The following is a 14,410-nucleotide window of genomic DNA, read 5'->3' as shown; positions in this document are numbered from 1 at the left end:
GGTTTCCTTCTCAGGATCTATGAGACAGTAGTGTCACAGAGAGATTCTACTTCTTGGTCAGTGAACATCCTTGACCTTCACCAGGTCTTCCAGGATGTAGCAAGGGTGGAGGAACTGGTGGGCTGCTGGAAATGCCCAGCTGTCCTAGGGTTCCAGTCCCTTTACTGCAAGGGTGATATTCTTTAGGGAGCTGGGAAAATCCCAGATGTAGGCCCGTCCCAGCTGTAATCACCACACTGTGCTTCCCAGTGCTCAGAGCTGACACCACTGGCATTTCCAGCATTCTTTTCCAGACGCGCCAGATATCCTAGGGGAAAGCCCCTTCAACAAACACGATTTTTGTTCTCAAGGGTCTGACCTAGTATCTCCGTTAGGGCAAAGTCTGGCCACTGGCTTCTGCTGCCTCCCCTGGTTCTTGGTCTTGGGCAGCAGAAGGCCTGTGGGTGCTGCTCGTTGCAGACCTCACATTCTCCACGCGAAACAGTTGCTTTTAGGTTCCTCGGGGAATGTTCTGTTATCACCTCACTGAACCAATGAAGGAAGAAGAAGAAATTCGGTGCCAGATAAGGGGACGCTGAAGTGTGCAGGCAGGAAATCTGAATCCCACACCACATGTAATGAACCTATTATTAGAGGCTCTTGACGGAGCCGGGGAAATCGAATGCTAATAAGAAGCAGGTTCTGAGAATAGTTTAAAACTTAGCACCAGCCCCATTGTATGTTCCTTTTTGAGTCACACAAAAAAATGTTTCCAGCTTGTCCTTGAAGCAGGACGAGTGGATTTGCATGAGAAAGAATGGGGCAGCGGCTGGAAAATTAACAGCTGTTTAAATAATTTAATGGAGAAGTTGTGGCTGGAGGAAATGGTAGGTTCATTGTTCAAGTTCCTAATTATCCAAACAGCTGTCTCATCACATGGCCTTACTTTGCTGGCCAATGGAGAGAGATCTGACTGTGTGGGCTCCAGAAACTCCCGCCGTTGAGGAATTGCAGTGTGAAATCTTCCCTCCAGAAGGCACTCCGGTAGAAACAGAGGTGGTCCCCAGCGTTGGAAAGCACCGTGCTTGGTGGATTTGGTATAGCCAAGCCATACCTGGCCTTCCCAGTTCCTTAGTGTTTGCATCTGTCTGCACAGTCACGGGTGGGAGGAAGGGAGCATTCATAAGGCGAAAGTGTGCTCACTTGAAGAAATTACTGTGTTTATCCAGTGGACTTACCCAGACCAGCTCTTGTCCTTTCTGCTCATTGCCAGGAAAGCAAACTGCAGGCTATTGTGACTTCAGACCTCTGTCTGTGTCCAGCTCTCCTCTCCCTGGGACTGTTTTTCTTCCACTGGGAGCTGGGAGAGTCGTTGAAAGTCTGTCATAGGCATGGTGGTCATATGGCCCAGCAGTACTAATGTGTCACTCATTTGAGCCAGTGCCCGTGCTAAAAGCACGTGGACACCAGGAGGTACATCTGGTGGGAGCTTCAGGCTCTAGCTTGGATATACAGATTTCCAAACTGTGTATATTCCATTTCTTTGCTAAGCTCTGGACACTTTGCACAGTTAATTTAGGATATTTCTCATTCCCTCCAGGTTTCTGTTCAGATGCCTCCTTAACCCAGATGCCTTCTCTGGCCTCCTGATGGAGAAGCTGCTGCTTCCTCCCATAGGGCCTTCCTCCTAGCACCCCTGAAATACGTTTATCCATGTATTTGTTCTTCCACTAAAACGTGCACCCCACGAGAGCAAGTCTTTGTCTGTTCTATTGATTTGTGATATCTTTGGCTCCTAGAACAGCATGGGGCCTATAATATGTGCCCAACAGAAATTTGTGGAACAGAAGTGAGAAGGTCAGAGGCTTGCTGCAGGGGGGTGCTCCCACCTACCACCGGAGGGCCTCCCTCCAGGAGAGAGCCCGGTGCCCTTCACAGCTGCTTTCCAGGCCTTCATTTCTTTGAGCAAATGTCTAGCAAGCACTTGGTGCAGGTGTTAAAGATCTGCTCGCCCAGGGTTCACAGACTGGTGCAGGGTGCAGACATTTCAATCCAGTCCATCCTTTTAGATCCAACTTGGGCATCCACCCCTCCTGGAAGCCGTTCTAGAACACTCTTCTCTAAAGCCAGGTCAGGCACTGCTCTTACCATTTTCCATGTGCTCCCTGGAAGAGCTTTATCATGGCCCATGTGTGAAGCAGGCAAGTCAGGTGCAGTGTCCTTTCTGTCTCCCCGTACGAGCTCCTTAAGAGCAAGGATTCCGCCTTATGCATTACGGAGTACAGTGTCTGACTCAGAGTATGCAATAAATACCAGTTTTCCTTCTTATTGCCTTGTTGCTAGGTATATTCAGTAACCAGTGTTTACATAGCTCTGTATGTGTGTAATCTCATTTAAAAACTGTGTCTGTTCTTCTGAATATATATAAGGCTTAGCAGCATCTCTGTATTGTCTTATATAATGTTAGATAACACTATATCCTATCCTATCCCCCAGTTCAGGCTCTTTGGGGGCTCTGGGATGCAGGGATCACTTAGATTGGCATAGAATATTTACAGAGAGTTCTCAGGGGACTCCCTGTGTCCCCAGATGCAAGCTGAGGCCTTGATGTACTTTAACAACTATTTTCTATGTGCAGATGTGAGGAGCTCCTATCCGCCTGGAGCATTTGTTTAATGCCAAGAGGGCAAGTTACAGGAATTCTCTCAATAAATACTTGTGGGTTTATAGCATTTTGATGTTGCTACTTTGATGTGGCTGTTTTGATTCAGGGCTTCAGGGACATTTTGTCATGGCCTAAAAAGCACACTATTAAACACGCAGCAGCTTTGTGCAGCTAAGAACCGTGTGCGAAAGGCATCCAGCCACATTGCTGGATGGGGTGTGTATGTTAACCTGACATTTGTGTGTTTTCCCTTCGACGTGGATGTTCTGATGCTTGACACTCTCATTACATCATATGGATCTCGTGAGAATGTTTGCTTTAAATACTTGTTAGTTTTACTTAAATACCAACCATGTGCCTGATTCTAGCTTCAACGGCAGGAGGGATTCAATTGAAACAGAAGGTGGGATGACAGCCTCAAGGGGGTCACAGGGTTTTGCCAAGGGCTGGCTGATGGGAGACATTGACCGTTTCAGAACACACATGACCTCTGTTCTTTGTTGCCAGTTTTCTGGTGTAGAGTTTCAGATTACTGGCTAGAGAAGTGTTTAAAAATACTAAAAGATCCCCATGCAAACGTAAAACTGTGGTCTATCCATGTTGAAAAGATCATTCTGATCATTCCCCCTGCTGTGTTGGAACAAGAACTTTTCTGTCTGTGTCACTTGGTGATGAGAAGAAGCGGTATTTTTGCTCGATGATCAGAAGGGACCTCATGTCCTGACATGACATGAGCAGTCATGTCCTGTTTTCCTTTTTAGACAGTCTGAGCGATCATCAGCACACACAGATATTAGACAGTCAGAGGATGCCTGAAAACTAACTAATTGAGTAGAAAATTAGGCCACTGAGGGGACATGAAAAGCTTTGTATTTTGACTGATAATTTCATCTGAGTATTCTATCAGACCACACAACATTATCCCCAATTTAAAAGCATTTTGGTAGCAAGTATATTAAGCAGCCTGTTATGGAAAAGTAAGTGCGTAGTTGTATTTGGGCCCCTGTCCTTAATTCCGAGGCTGGAAGCTAAGTGTGGTGTCTTACTGGAATGGTGGTGCGCCTGGGTAGATCCCTGTCATGAACTTGACGAGTATTGTGTGCCCTTTCTTCATCCTCTGTGGAGAAAGGAACTACCTGTGTCAGGGGCCGGCCCGGCCTCTACCGGACATGATCATGTTTAGTTTCTGCAAGGTTGGCATCAAGCCCTTTTCTATACACCACACAGCTTCAGATGATAGGGCCAGGATCTGAAACCCAGGCGCTCGGAGTGTAAAAACCTCGCTATTTCCATTATAACCAGTGATTGCAAACCACTGGTCTGCAGATTGGTGCTGGTTCTGAAGGCCATTTTCTCCAGCCTGTGGTGGGAATATCTGGGTAAAGCTAGCGCCCCTCTTACAAGGCTTTGTCATTTATTCAGAGGCTGTGGCCTGTCTTTCTAGATGTGAAAGACTATTTTTTTCTTTTATCAAACAATGGTAATTGCAAATGGCAGCTAATGAAAGTGTCCTAAGTTGTCAAAGTGAAAATTTGGCCTCTTTATGTCAATCCTCAAGCTCAAAGTTGAAAGCTTATGACCAAGCTGGGAAAAAAGGCAGTCCGCTTGTTATCACAGCAAAAGCTCCATTGCAGACGCTCAGCACGGCTTGGCATCATAGGGGGCTTATCTGGAAAAGGGCTGGGCTGTACCCATGGAAGAAGGTGCTTGCATGCTTCCTAAAACCATACTTCTTTGACGTTGAGTGGTGTGGATTCTTGGGCAGCTTAGCAGAGCCCTGGTAATGTGAGTGATCTTTTAAAAACCGCAAAAGATTAAATTGTTTAAAAACTGGATAAACCATCTTTTCTGAAAGAGAGACCAAACTTGGACTATCAACATTTATGACTTTTCTGTGTCCAGGCTGGGGAAGGCTGAGCTTGGAGGCATTTTAATTTAGCACAACTTAGGCTGTGGCTCTACGAACCTTAATTAATTATTCAGTGGTCACCATGTTGCAGTTGTTGCAGAAGGAAAGAGCTCAGGTTTGGAGCCAGATATATCTGGGTTTGGTCTCCATTTCTTTTAGCCTGTGACCTGGGCAAGTGGCTTTCTGTGAAATGAGACAGGGATACTTGTCTCTGAGAGTTACAGGGTGGGCAACTCTTAGAAAAACCCCACCTTACACTGGCTGGTGTGGCTCAGTTGATTGGGAATCATCCCAGGTACCAAAAGGTTGCTGGTTCAATTCCCCATCAGGGCCCATGCCTGGTTGCAGGCTCCATCCCTGGTAGGGGGCCTGCAGGAAGCAGCTGATCAATGTTATGTTCTCACATCAATGTTTCTCTCTCTTTCCCTCCCTCTCTCTTCCTTTCTCTAAAAATCAAGAAAAAATATTTTAAAAAAGAAAAAGAAAACCCTCACCTCTGCCTGCGGCCTTTCTTTACTATGATGATCTAAGATCATAGGGACAAAAGCTCCTGGCTCATAAGTATTGGGTGGGACCTAGTGTCCTGCTTAAAGGTGAACTGGAATTCAGGGTACTCTGAGTTGCTTCTTTTGTTTTGTTTTTATTTTCTTGCCAGTGTTTCCAGATTCCTGGCTGTGCTTGGGGGTGGCCTGTTATTCCTCCCCCTGCCTGTGCCCCTCCAGCAGGACAGGGGAGGTGCCTGGCGGTCTCTAACCATGGCCTTCACTTCTGTTTTAGTGCCAACAACATGCCCAAGCAGGTCGAGGTGCGAATGCACGACAGCCACCTCAGCTCAGAAGAGCTTCCGAAGCGCCGGAACCTGGGGCTGCGAATGTGCGACAAGCTGGGGAAGAACCTCCTGCTCACTCTGACGGTGTTTGGTAGGTGACAGGGGCCTCCCCGCCTGCCCCTCTTTTCTGGTCTCTCCTGCCTCCATGGAGAAGCTGGTTTGGCAGCTCTGCTAAGGCCCCGTTTGCCCAGGCACGGCTGCCTCGATGGTATCACCTTCCCCACACCTGCCCTGGCCATGAGTTTGCCTCTTTGGGAGTCTAGTGGTCCTCAGATTTCACTGTGCACAGACACCGCCCCTGAGTGTGGTGGTACACAGGTCCCCAGGGCCACCTGCTCGTGGAGACTTGGCTTTGGGCCACCTGAAGTGAAGTCCTGGACTCTGTATCTTAACAAAGCTTCTAGATGATTCCAAAGCAAGTAGCCAGTGTGCCACATTGAGAGAAATACCTACATCAAGACAAAGGCAGGAAACCCCACTAAGACGGCTTCCAAGCTCTAACCTTCCCTGAACATCTCACTAACTTAGATTCATTCAGCACATTAGCTAAGGAGGCCAGTGTGGGGGAGGCTTGTTCCGATGCCTTGGCCTGCTCCTGGTCTATCTCGAAAGTCTCACCCCTCTGCTTCAGGCCTCCCCCACACCGTAGCTGTTTTTTTGTGTGACTGTTAATATAATTTTGGTCTTAGGTTTTCAACAAGGGTTTATTGAAAATGCAGTGAATTGCAGTTTCTTGTAATAACAGCCACACCACTTCCTTTCTTGATCCCTCCCTCTTTCCTGAGCTCTCTCTTGGGCGCACACGGAGCAGTGAACAGCCCGTCTCCCACCCCCAGCACACACCGGCCCCCTTCAGCCCATGGCTTCTGCTTTGAGTCCGTCACCTTGGGTGGGAGTTTGCCATAGCTCAGTTCACTTAGGAAGAAGAAACCACAGGCCTTGTAGGGTTTTCCAAGGGTTACCCTCCACAGAAGCACAAGCCGTTTATCGTAGGTCTTGGAGAAGTGTATTTTTTGCCTGTAAAAGAAGCAAAGATCTGGCTTTTGGCCACACTCCTCCCTCTGCATCCCTGGGGCTAACACTTTCACCCATAGACCTGGCACTCCCTCCCTCCCTTGCAGCCAGTGGTGCTCTCACCTGATCTGTGGTTTCCACAAGGGTTGTTTATGTTGGCCACCTGTTTGGGGAGATCTGAAGCTTTTCTTGTGGAACCTCTGAATACGCAAACTGAAAGGCTCCTGCCAGCATCTCTGCCCAAATCATTTCCTCCCAAAGGACATATTTTTAGAAATCCTCCCTGACCTTCCATACGATCAGCAAGTCTAGAGATTATGTAAGAGGCTACAGAAGGCAAGGACAAAACCTCTCGAGGATAAGCCATGGGGAAATTACTGGAAGTTAAAGGAAACAGAAGAAAAAAGGAAACTGACATCAGCTTAGTTAGTCAAATGTTCCTTTTATGGGGTACCCAGTTAAAAAGAGAAGAAATACATTAAATACCATGCCACGTGGCCAGGCCTAGGCTGAAAGGAGAAGCAATATTTGGCACTTGGATAATTTCTGCTGACAATCTCTGACTCTACATGTAGAAGATAGTCTCAAAAAAAGTGGGGTGCAGTTGCCATGATGTATTTCCCACAAAGCCTTGAGAAGGCTCTCCTTGCCTCTCCCAGAGCAGCCATTAGACTAGTTGGAGATACAAAATATTCTCTTAGTCACCATCAACATCAGCTTCACTTATCTGGTGGTGTTTTCATTACACATTGTTTATCACCTGATAATAGAGGAGTATGGAAAAGGTCGATGTCACTGAAACAAGTCCTTAAAGCTGTTCATGTGACTAGAGTAAAAAAAAATAATAATAATAATAATAGATCCAGATTATTTTTCCCTTCCTTGTAGGTGTCATCCTGGGGGCAGTCTGTGGAGGGCTTCTCCGCTTGGCCTCTCCTATCAACCCCGATGTGGTCATGTTAATAGCCTTCCCAGGGGACATACTCATGAGGATGCTGAAGATGCTCATCCTTCCTCTAATCATCTCTAGTTTAATCACAGGTAAGTCCACCTCTCTGGTGCACGGCCAAAGTGGGTCAGACCCTTGCTCTTGCTTTTGGATTGAGCATTGAATCTCAATTTAGTTGAAGGAATGAATATGATCATCTGTGTCATTTCATTTTAGAGCCTTTGTTTTCCCACCTCTAAAATGGGGACAGTCGACCCTTAAAAAACGTTTCCACTTATTGGTCAGCCCATCTGTCTGTCCAGCAACAAAAGATGAAAAGGAAACAACATTATGTTAAAAATGATAGTATCAAAAAAAAATAATAATAATAAAAATGATAGTATCTGCAGTGATTTTAATTTTTAATGTATATTTTTCTCATTTTCTAAATTCTGGTTGGTTCAGAAACTGATAAAGGTAATAAATAGAAAAGGAAAATTTTCTTTACTATTTAATTGGGTGTGGAGGGAAGTAAGTATTAAAATAAATAAGCCAGCTGGCGTGGCTCAGCAGTTGAGCATTGACCTAGGATCCAGGAGATCGAAGTTCAATTCCCGGTCAGGGCACATGCCCGGGTTGTGGACTTGATCCCCAATCTGGGAACATGCAGGAGGCAGCCGATCAATGACTGTCTCTCATCATTAATGTTTCTATCTCTCTTTCCTTTCCTCTCTCTGAAATCAATAATATATATATAAAAAATAGATGAAATACTAGATATGAAAGCTCTTTGGCTTTTTCGGAAGAAAGTTTTTCTTATTTCTATCATGGTCACTTGTTTTTGGCTGAAAAAAAATGTTTTATATGAAAGAATTTTTCCCCTCCAGGGGCTTATACTGGTGCTCTCCTCCTTACCAAATGATATTACTAGAACAGCATATAAATTGTTGTAGTTTAGAGACTAAGCTCTGAATTAAGGTGAGACTCTGGACTTTGGTCTGTAGTTAGGTGCCAATAGGTTAGGTGGCCTTGGGAAAGTCGTCCCTCCCTACAGTTCACCTTGTGAAGGAGGTGAGGCTCTGGTAGTTGAAGAGATTCTGATGCTAAGCCCGGCTGTTCTACAGTCTCATAGATGGTTGACCAGAGAGCCCAGAAATGCTGGGACTCGGTGTCAAAAATTTTGAGGCTTGATGTAGGGCCACCAGCTTCTTATTTTCCCACGTGAGGATATTAAAAGCAACCACCACCAAGAAAACAAGTAAAAATCTAGCATGCCCCAGCACCATCCCTTCATAAAAGAAAGGATATTTTGATACCAAATAAGTGGGAAGAACATAATCTCAGAATTAATACTTGAATTTATTCAACTTTATTTTAACTCCATATTGTAGAGTGACAAAAAGTAGTCAGAGATCACCAACTCTCCGCAGTTCTCTAGAGTCTCAAAAATATCTTTGGAAAATAAAATCGCAAACTGTGGGATTGACCAGCTATTCAGTAGAAAGAGGTTTAATTAAGCATTCATGCATTTGAATAATAGGAAGCCAAGTTCTAGGCATGCAGAGATGGGTAGTTAACAGCAACATCACAGAGTTAATCCTCGCGGGTTTCTTTTCAATCCAGGCTTGTCGGGCCTGGATGCTAAAGCCAGCGGGCGCCTGGGCACGAGAGCCATGGTGTATTACATGTCCACCACCATCATCGCCGCCGTCCTGGGGGTCATCTTGGTCTTGGCAATCCACCCAGGGAACCCCAAACTTAAGAAGCAGCTGGGGCCTGGGAAGAAGAATGACGAAGTGTCCAGCCTGGATGCCTTTCTGGACCTCATTCGAAACCTCTTCCCGGAAAACCTTGTCCAAGCCTGTTTTCAACAGGTAACCCAAAGTTCTGAGGCTCCCGCGCCCTGCTCCCCGTTACCCAGGTGCTCCTTTGAGTTTGGTTCAATGCACCAGCTCTGGGGAGTGAGTTTCTTAATATTTCATTAGCTCTGTCTAGGAGTGTATGAGGTGATCTGGGGCAGCCTTGGGGCCTGGAGTCTTGTGGATTTTTTTTACCCCCCTCCCTTTTTTTTGCTCACAATACCGTTCTCCTTTTTCCCCTCTTTTGTTTTTCTTTTTAGTTCCTGCCTCTGCATCATCCAAGGGCACATTCTTATCACCTTTGCTCACAGCCCTCTAGAGTTCCCAGTGGTTCTCAATCTTGGCAGTATAGCCAAACCATGTGCCACCGGTGTGTTTAAAAAATACACATGCTCAACAGAATCAAAGCTTCCAGGGTGGGACTGGGAATGGGGTATTTCTTAAATTGTGGAAGTAACAAGTGAGGATTGTGAAAAATTTAAATTGTATAGATGTACATAAAGTAAAAAAAATTCAAGTCTTCAGTTCCTTTCCCTAGAGCTACTCATGTTCAGAATTTGGCGTGTGTGTATGTGTGTAAAATGCATGTGTATATAGTCTTTAAAATTTAATTCCACCCAAGCGCTTCTGCATTATACGTAGCGTGCTGCATCTCACCTTTTCATTTAAGTGTTTTAGCATTCTCCCCCCCATTCTCTCTGTCTCTCTCTCACTGTCTCTCTCCTGCTTCCTTTTGTCATGATCACATAGCACTTCTAAAGGATAAATTCCTAGAAGCTAAAATGTCCTGCCAAAGAGTTTTGCATTTTGAGTTTGCAGGGTGTTGCAACATAGCCCTACAATAGTTTACAGGGATGTATACTCCTAGCAACTGCATACAGGCATCTATTTTTAAAAACGTGTGATTCTTCAAAACATGATTCCGGGGAGGGAACCACTGAGATGGCTTCCTGGGCCCCGCTCACCAGCCTGTTGTCTGGCCCTAAGGCCAGTTCAGGTTGGAACCTCAGTTCCCATACGCTCCAGTGGGGACTAAACTAGAACTAAGAAGCTTCCTTCAGCCATTCCCAGGGAATCACAGAAGAATGGTCTTAGGAAACAGGTCCCTTAGAGGAAAAGTCCGTATTCCCAGCTGCCCCCAAAATGCAACTGCCAGCCACTGCTGAGCCCAGATGACTCTAGGGTGGGATATGGTCTCCGATTCCCAATGCCACTTTGGTGCCACTTGGAGCAAAGAGCTATATTAACAGGAGCCACTCCAGGCCGGGGAAGCGGATGGGGAGCAGATGGGAGCAGGCTAAGGAAGGGGTGCTTACTGGCACTCTCCGTATAATGTGCTGGCCCTGAGCCAGCCTGCTTAGAAGACGGAGTCTCTTGCTTTGAACTCAAGCCTGGGTTTCTTTTGTATTCTCAGCATGGGTCTACAGTGGGCTTCTGTTCCCCCCTTTGTTCCTGGGAGCATGGTTCTGTTGCTCACAGAAGCCTCCCTTCTGATCACTCCTGAATTCTCTCTTCACGCCAACATTGCCCAGACCAAGGGCCCCACGCCTGCCTGTTGCCCAGCTCACACACTTAGCCTGGGCTTTCTCCCTCCCTTAGCAAGAACATGTGGCCAGGCTAGGACAGAACACCCTGCCTCACCCCGAGAGCAGGGCGCTGTGCTGTGTTCTCCCCCACTTCAGACAAGTGCTCAGATAAGCATGGCCTGCTCTTGGGCCCAGCCGCAGTGGGACTGGGCCCACACAGTTTATCACGCGGCACATGTGGTGGAAAGAACTCAGCGCAGTCAGGCCATCTGAGTTGAAGTCCCAGCTCTGCCAATAACTCTGTGATGTCTGACAAGTCACTTGAGTTCTCCGTGCTTCCTTTTCCGTATCTATTCAGGATTCAGCCATCTATTGCCTACTACATGCCGGTGCTGACATTCTAGGGTCCCACACAAGTTCTAATATCATGCCCCTGGCGGTAGTGTTTCTCTGGGCTCAGATGTGAGTTTTCACTGTGCTCTGTGTACAGGGTGCCTGGCACCTTTAAAAATAGGACGGCTGCCACAGATGCCGAGGAATAACATGAGAGGTTCTTGGGAGGCCGTTTGCACAGAGATGCTTGGGGAACATTGAGTAATGCTTGGCATTCACTATCCAGTAGGAGCAGGTGTCTTCCCACCTTACATTGGGATCTGAAATACAAGCCAAGGCCCCAGGAGGCTGCTGGCAGCTGGCACATCTGGCACCCAGATGGAGATCTCAGCAGAGCCTGGCCCTGGAAGGACCCACATGGGTTGGTCTGTGAAGACTTTGTCCTGCAGGAACCAGGCAGGAAGGAGCTAACCAGGCAGGTCATGAGGTGCTGATCTAACCCCAACCAGGACACTTGTCCTTCTCTTCTTGAGCAGGTTCCATCGTGAGGGGCTGGGAAGGTCATCCAACAGGGCCCCCATGTTTGATGTTGTCCTGAGGGACAGAGCTACAGCCATGGGAATAAAAGAAGTAGACATCCACCCCCCAACTTGAAGCTCTTGTCCCATTACTGAGCCATTCTGCCTGTAGTATGTTACAAATCCAGTAATTATCATGTGAGTCGTGTCCCACCCTATATGAGTAATAAAACCTCACTTTGTTAAGCCCAAACATAAAATGTTCCCCAATTTTCATAACCTTGTTTTGGCATTTTAAAATTATTTTTAACATAACTGGACACTTTAAAATACATAAGTGGCCAGGCTTTTGGTGACCTCATCTTTATGGGTTTTTTTTCTTTCACTCCATTAGATTCAAACAGTGACGAAGAAAGTCCTGGAGGCACCTCAGTCAGAAGAGGAGAGCAATGTAACCACCTCTGTTGTCTCCCTGTTGACCGAGACGGCAACAGAGGCACCTGAAGAAATGAAGGTGGTTATCAAGAAGGGCCTGGAGTTCAAGGACGGCATGAATGTCTTAGGTAGGCAACCCGGTGTTCATTTCCCCGGGGGAGTCGTCTCTGTCTCTGAGACAGTGGCTCCACTCTCCTGCATCTCAGCAGCTGGGCATCCCTCACTCCCTTCTCAGGAAAACAGTGGCTCTGATGTCCTCCAGCTGGAGCAGGAGGCTCTCTCTGAGAGGGGTTCAAGGGTCACTGGGACTGAGAGCTGAGGGATTAGGAAGAGGGAGGTGGGCAGAAGCACTGCCATGAGGGGACATGACAACTAGAGGTCAGGTGTGGGAAAAGAGACAGGATGACCGTTCACTGGGCACGTTCTTTGACTTTCTGTGTGGTGTTGGCAAGTCACTTTCTCTGACTCTCCATTTCATGAAGTCACACATCCAATTCTTTCATTTCTTAAGCATTTTTGTTAGAGTTGTCCTTGGAGACCAGTACTGTGCTAGGCATGGAGGATGACCCTCCCCAACTCTCACAGTCTATAGACAAATGCAATGCTATCAGGAGTACAGAGTGTTGGCTGTTGATGTCAAAAAAAGCATATCAAAAGGAGATTATCTTGTTTAACTTTCTGGAATTCTAATGAGCCCTTTCCCCTAGCCTGGAGCCTTCTTAGCATGCCATCCTGGAGGTTCTTTGGCTCTGTAATTGGACTGACTACGTTTGGGTCCCTTAAAGACTACTCACTGGTTATCTGACCATGGGCAGTTACCCCACTTCTTGAGCTTCATTGGTAAAGTGGAGATGGGATGGGCATTTCCCTTGTAGATCATTATGAATATTAAGTGAGATTGTGTATGTAGAACACAATTGTACATGCCATGTGCTTTATTGATGTGAGCTACAATCATTACTAAAAGTGAGCTGAGGAACTCAATAAAAACACTCCTTTCCACAGAGGATAGAGTCCCCCATAGTGTGAGTGACTCCAGTTTGCTCAGTTTACTCCACACCCAACCCCTGGGTCCACTTCTCACACTAACCCCCATCCACTATTAGAATGGTGTCCCAAAACAAGAAAGAGGGACATTTGACTATAAACTGGGGAAAACGGGGAATCTGGCTGGAGGAAGTATGTTGATGATCCATGCGAGCAAAATTTCTAAGGATTTGAATGAGCGCTGTTTAGAAATGGATGAGCTCAGTGGGCCCTCTATTTGGCCATCTAGGAGGTTGAATACCATTGTCTCTTTAGTCAGCTTGACAGAGGAAATACAGAATGCCCAGTTAAATCTGAATTTCAGACAAACAACAAATAATTCTTTAGTATATGGCCCAAATATTGCATGGGACATACTGATATTAAAATTTTTTTTGCTCTGGCTGGTGTGGCTCATTTGGTTGGGCATTGTCCCATATACCAGAAGGTTGCTGGTTTGATTCTGGGTCAGGGCACATGTTCAGGTTGTGGGCTCGATCCCCATTACGGGGCATGCAGGAGGCAGTGGATCTATGTTTCTTTCACATCAATGTTTCTTTCTCTCCCCCTCTCCCTTCTTCTCTTTCTAAAATCAATTAAAAATTTTTTTTTATTCATTGTTTATCTGAAATTCAGATTTTAACTAGGTATCTTATTTGTTTGGTTTAAAATTGATAACCTTACTCTTATTTATCCAGAATGGTTGGGAGAGGTGGGGGGAGGGGAGAGGCAGGATTATCCAGCTACTGAAAAGCAGAAGCATCAGTCGGGGATCTTTTTCTTTTGTTTCCTTTTTTTTTTTTTTGGCCTGTCAGGAAGTTGGTTGGGTAACTGTTGGGTAAGTGGGATTGAGGGTGCTGATAAGCGGACTCAGTTGCCAGGCAATGGAAGGTAAACAAACACTGCTGACATTAGTGTCTGATGAAGGAGGAAGGAGAGAGGAGAGAGTAGGAGAATCTTCTGAGAAGGAGGGTTTGCACATATCCCCAGCGTCCATCCCTCAGTAGCTCATGTCTCCCCCTGCCCAGATATCTGTGACCCTTCCAGGACCTTCCAACTGCCATGACTCTCCCAGACTCTGTGGTCAGCGTGGCTCCATAGTCTTCCACACACTCTGAGGAATGGGGCCAGAGCTTTGGAGTGAATCATTCAGAAGACTTTCAAGGTCGTTTCTAGAGTCTCGGTGGATTCTGGGAAGTCACGCAACCTTTGACTGTACTGGGGAGTTTCAACACAGCACACTACTCTCTCAATCCCAGTGGCCAAGTCTAAGAGGGCTTTGTTCAGACGAAACACCCCTGTTCCAGAGTGAATTCAATGAGTCAGTGTCTCCAGAGGGAAATAATGAGCTGGACGTGGGTTTCCAAGTGCAGTGTGAGGTTCTACAAA

At 46.4% G+C, this 14,410-nt stretch overlaps 1 protein-coding gene across 9 annotated transcripts in view; it reads left to right on the top strand.

Moving 5' to 3' along the window:
• The window catches only part of SLC1A2 (solute carrier family 1 member 2), a gene marked incomplete at its 3' end in the record, with an annotated part of 120,756 nt that overhangs the window by 65,054 nt on the left and 41,292 nt on the right, over positions 1-14,410 (top strand). For all 9 annotated transcript variants that reach the window (XM_081152986.1, XM_081152989.1, XM_081152985.1 and 6 more), the window contains exons 2-5: positions 5,331-5,473; positions 7,285-7,437; positions 8,948-9,198; positions 11,955-12,123. In XM_081152986.1, coding sequence (XP_081009112.1) covers positions 5,341-5,473; positions 7,285-7,437; positions 8,948-9,198; positions 11,955-12,123 — 706 coding nt within the window. In that variant the 5' untranslated portion in view covers positions 5,331-5,340. The remainder of the gene's footprint in view (positions 1-5,330; positions 5,474-7,284; positions 7,438-8,947; positions 9,199-11,954; positions 12,124-14,410) is intronic.

The sequence above is a fragment of the Miniopterus schreibersii genome (genome assembly GCF_964146895.1).
Source record: "Miniopterus schreibersii genome assembly, chromosome: 12".
In the NCBI taxonomy this organism is placed as follows: domain Eukaryota; kingdom Metazoa; phylum Chordata; class Mammalia; order Chiroptera; family Miniopteridae; genus Miniopterus; species Miniopterus schreibersii.
This window is presented reverse-complemented; position numbering and strand designations above follow the sequence as displayed.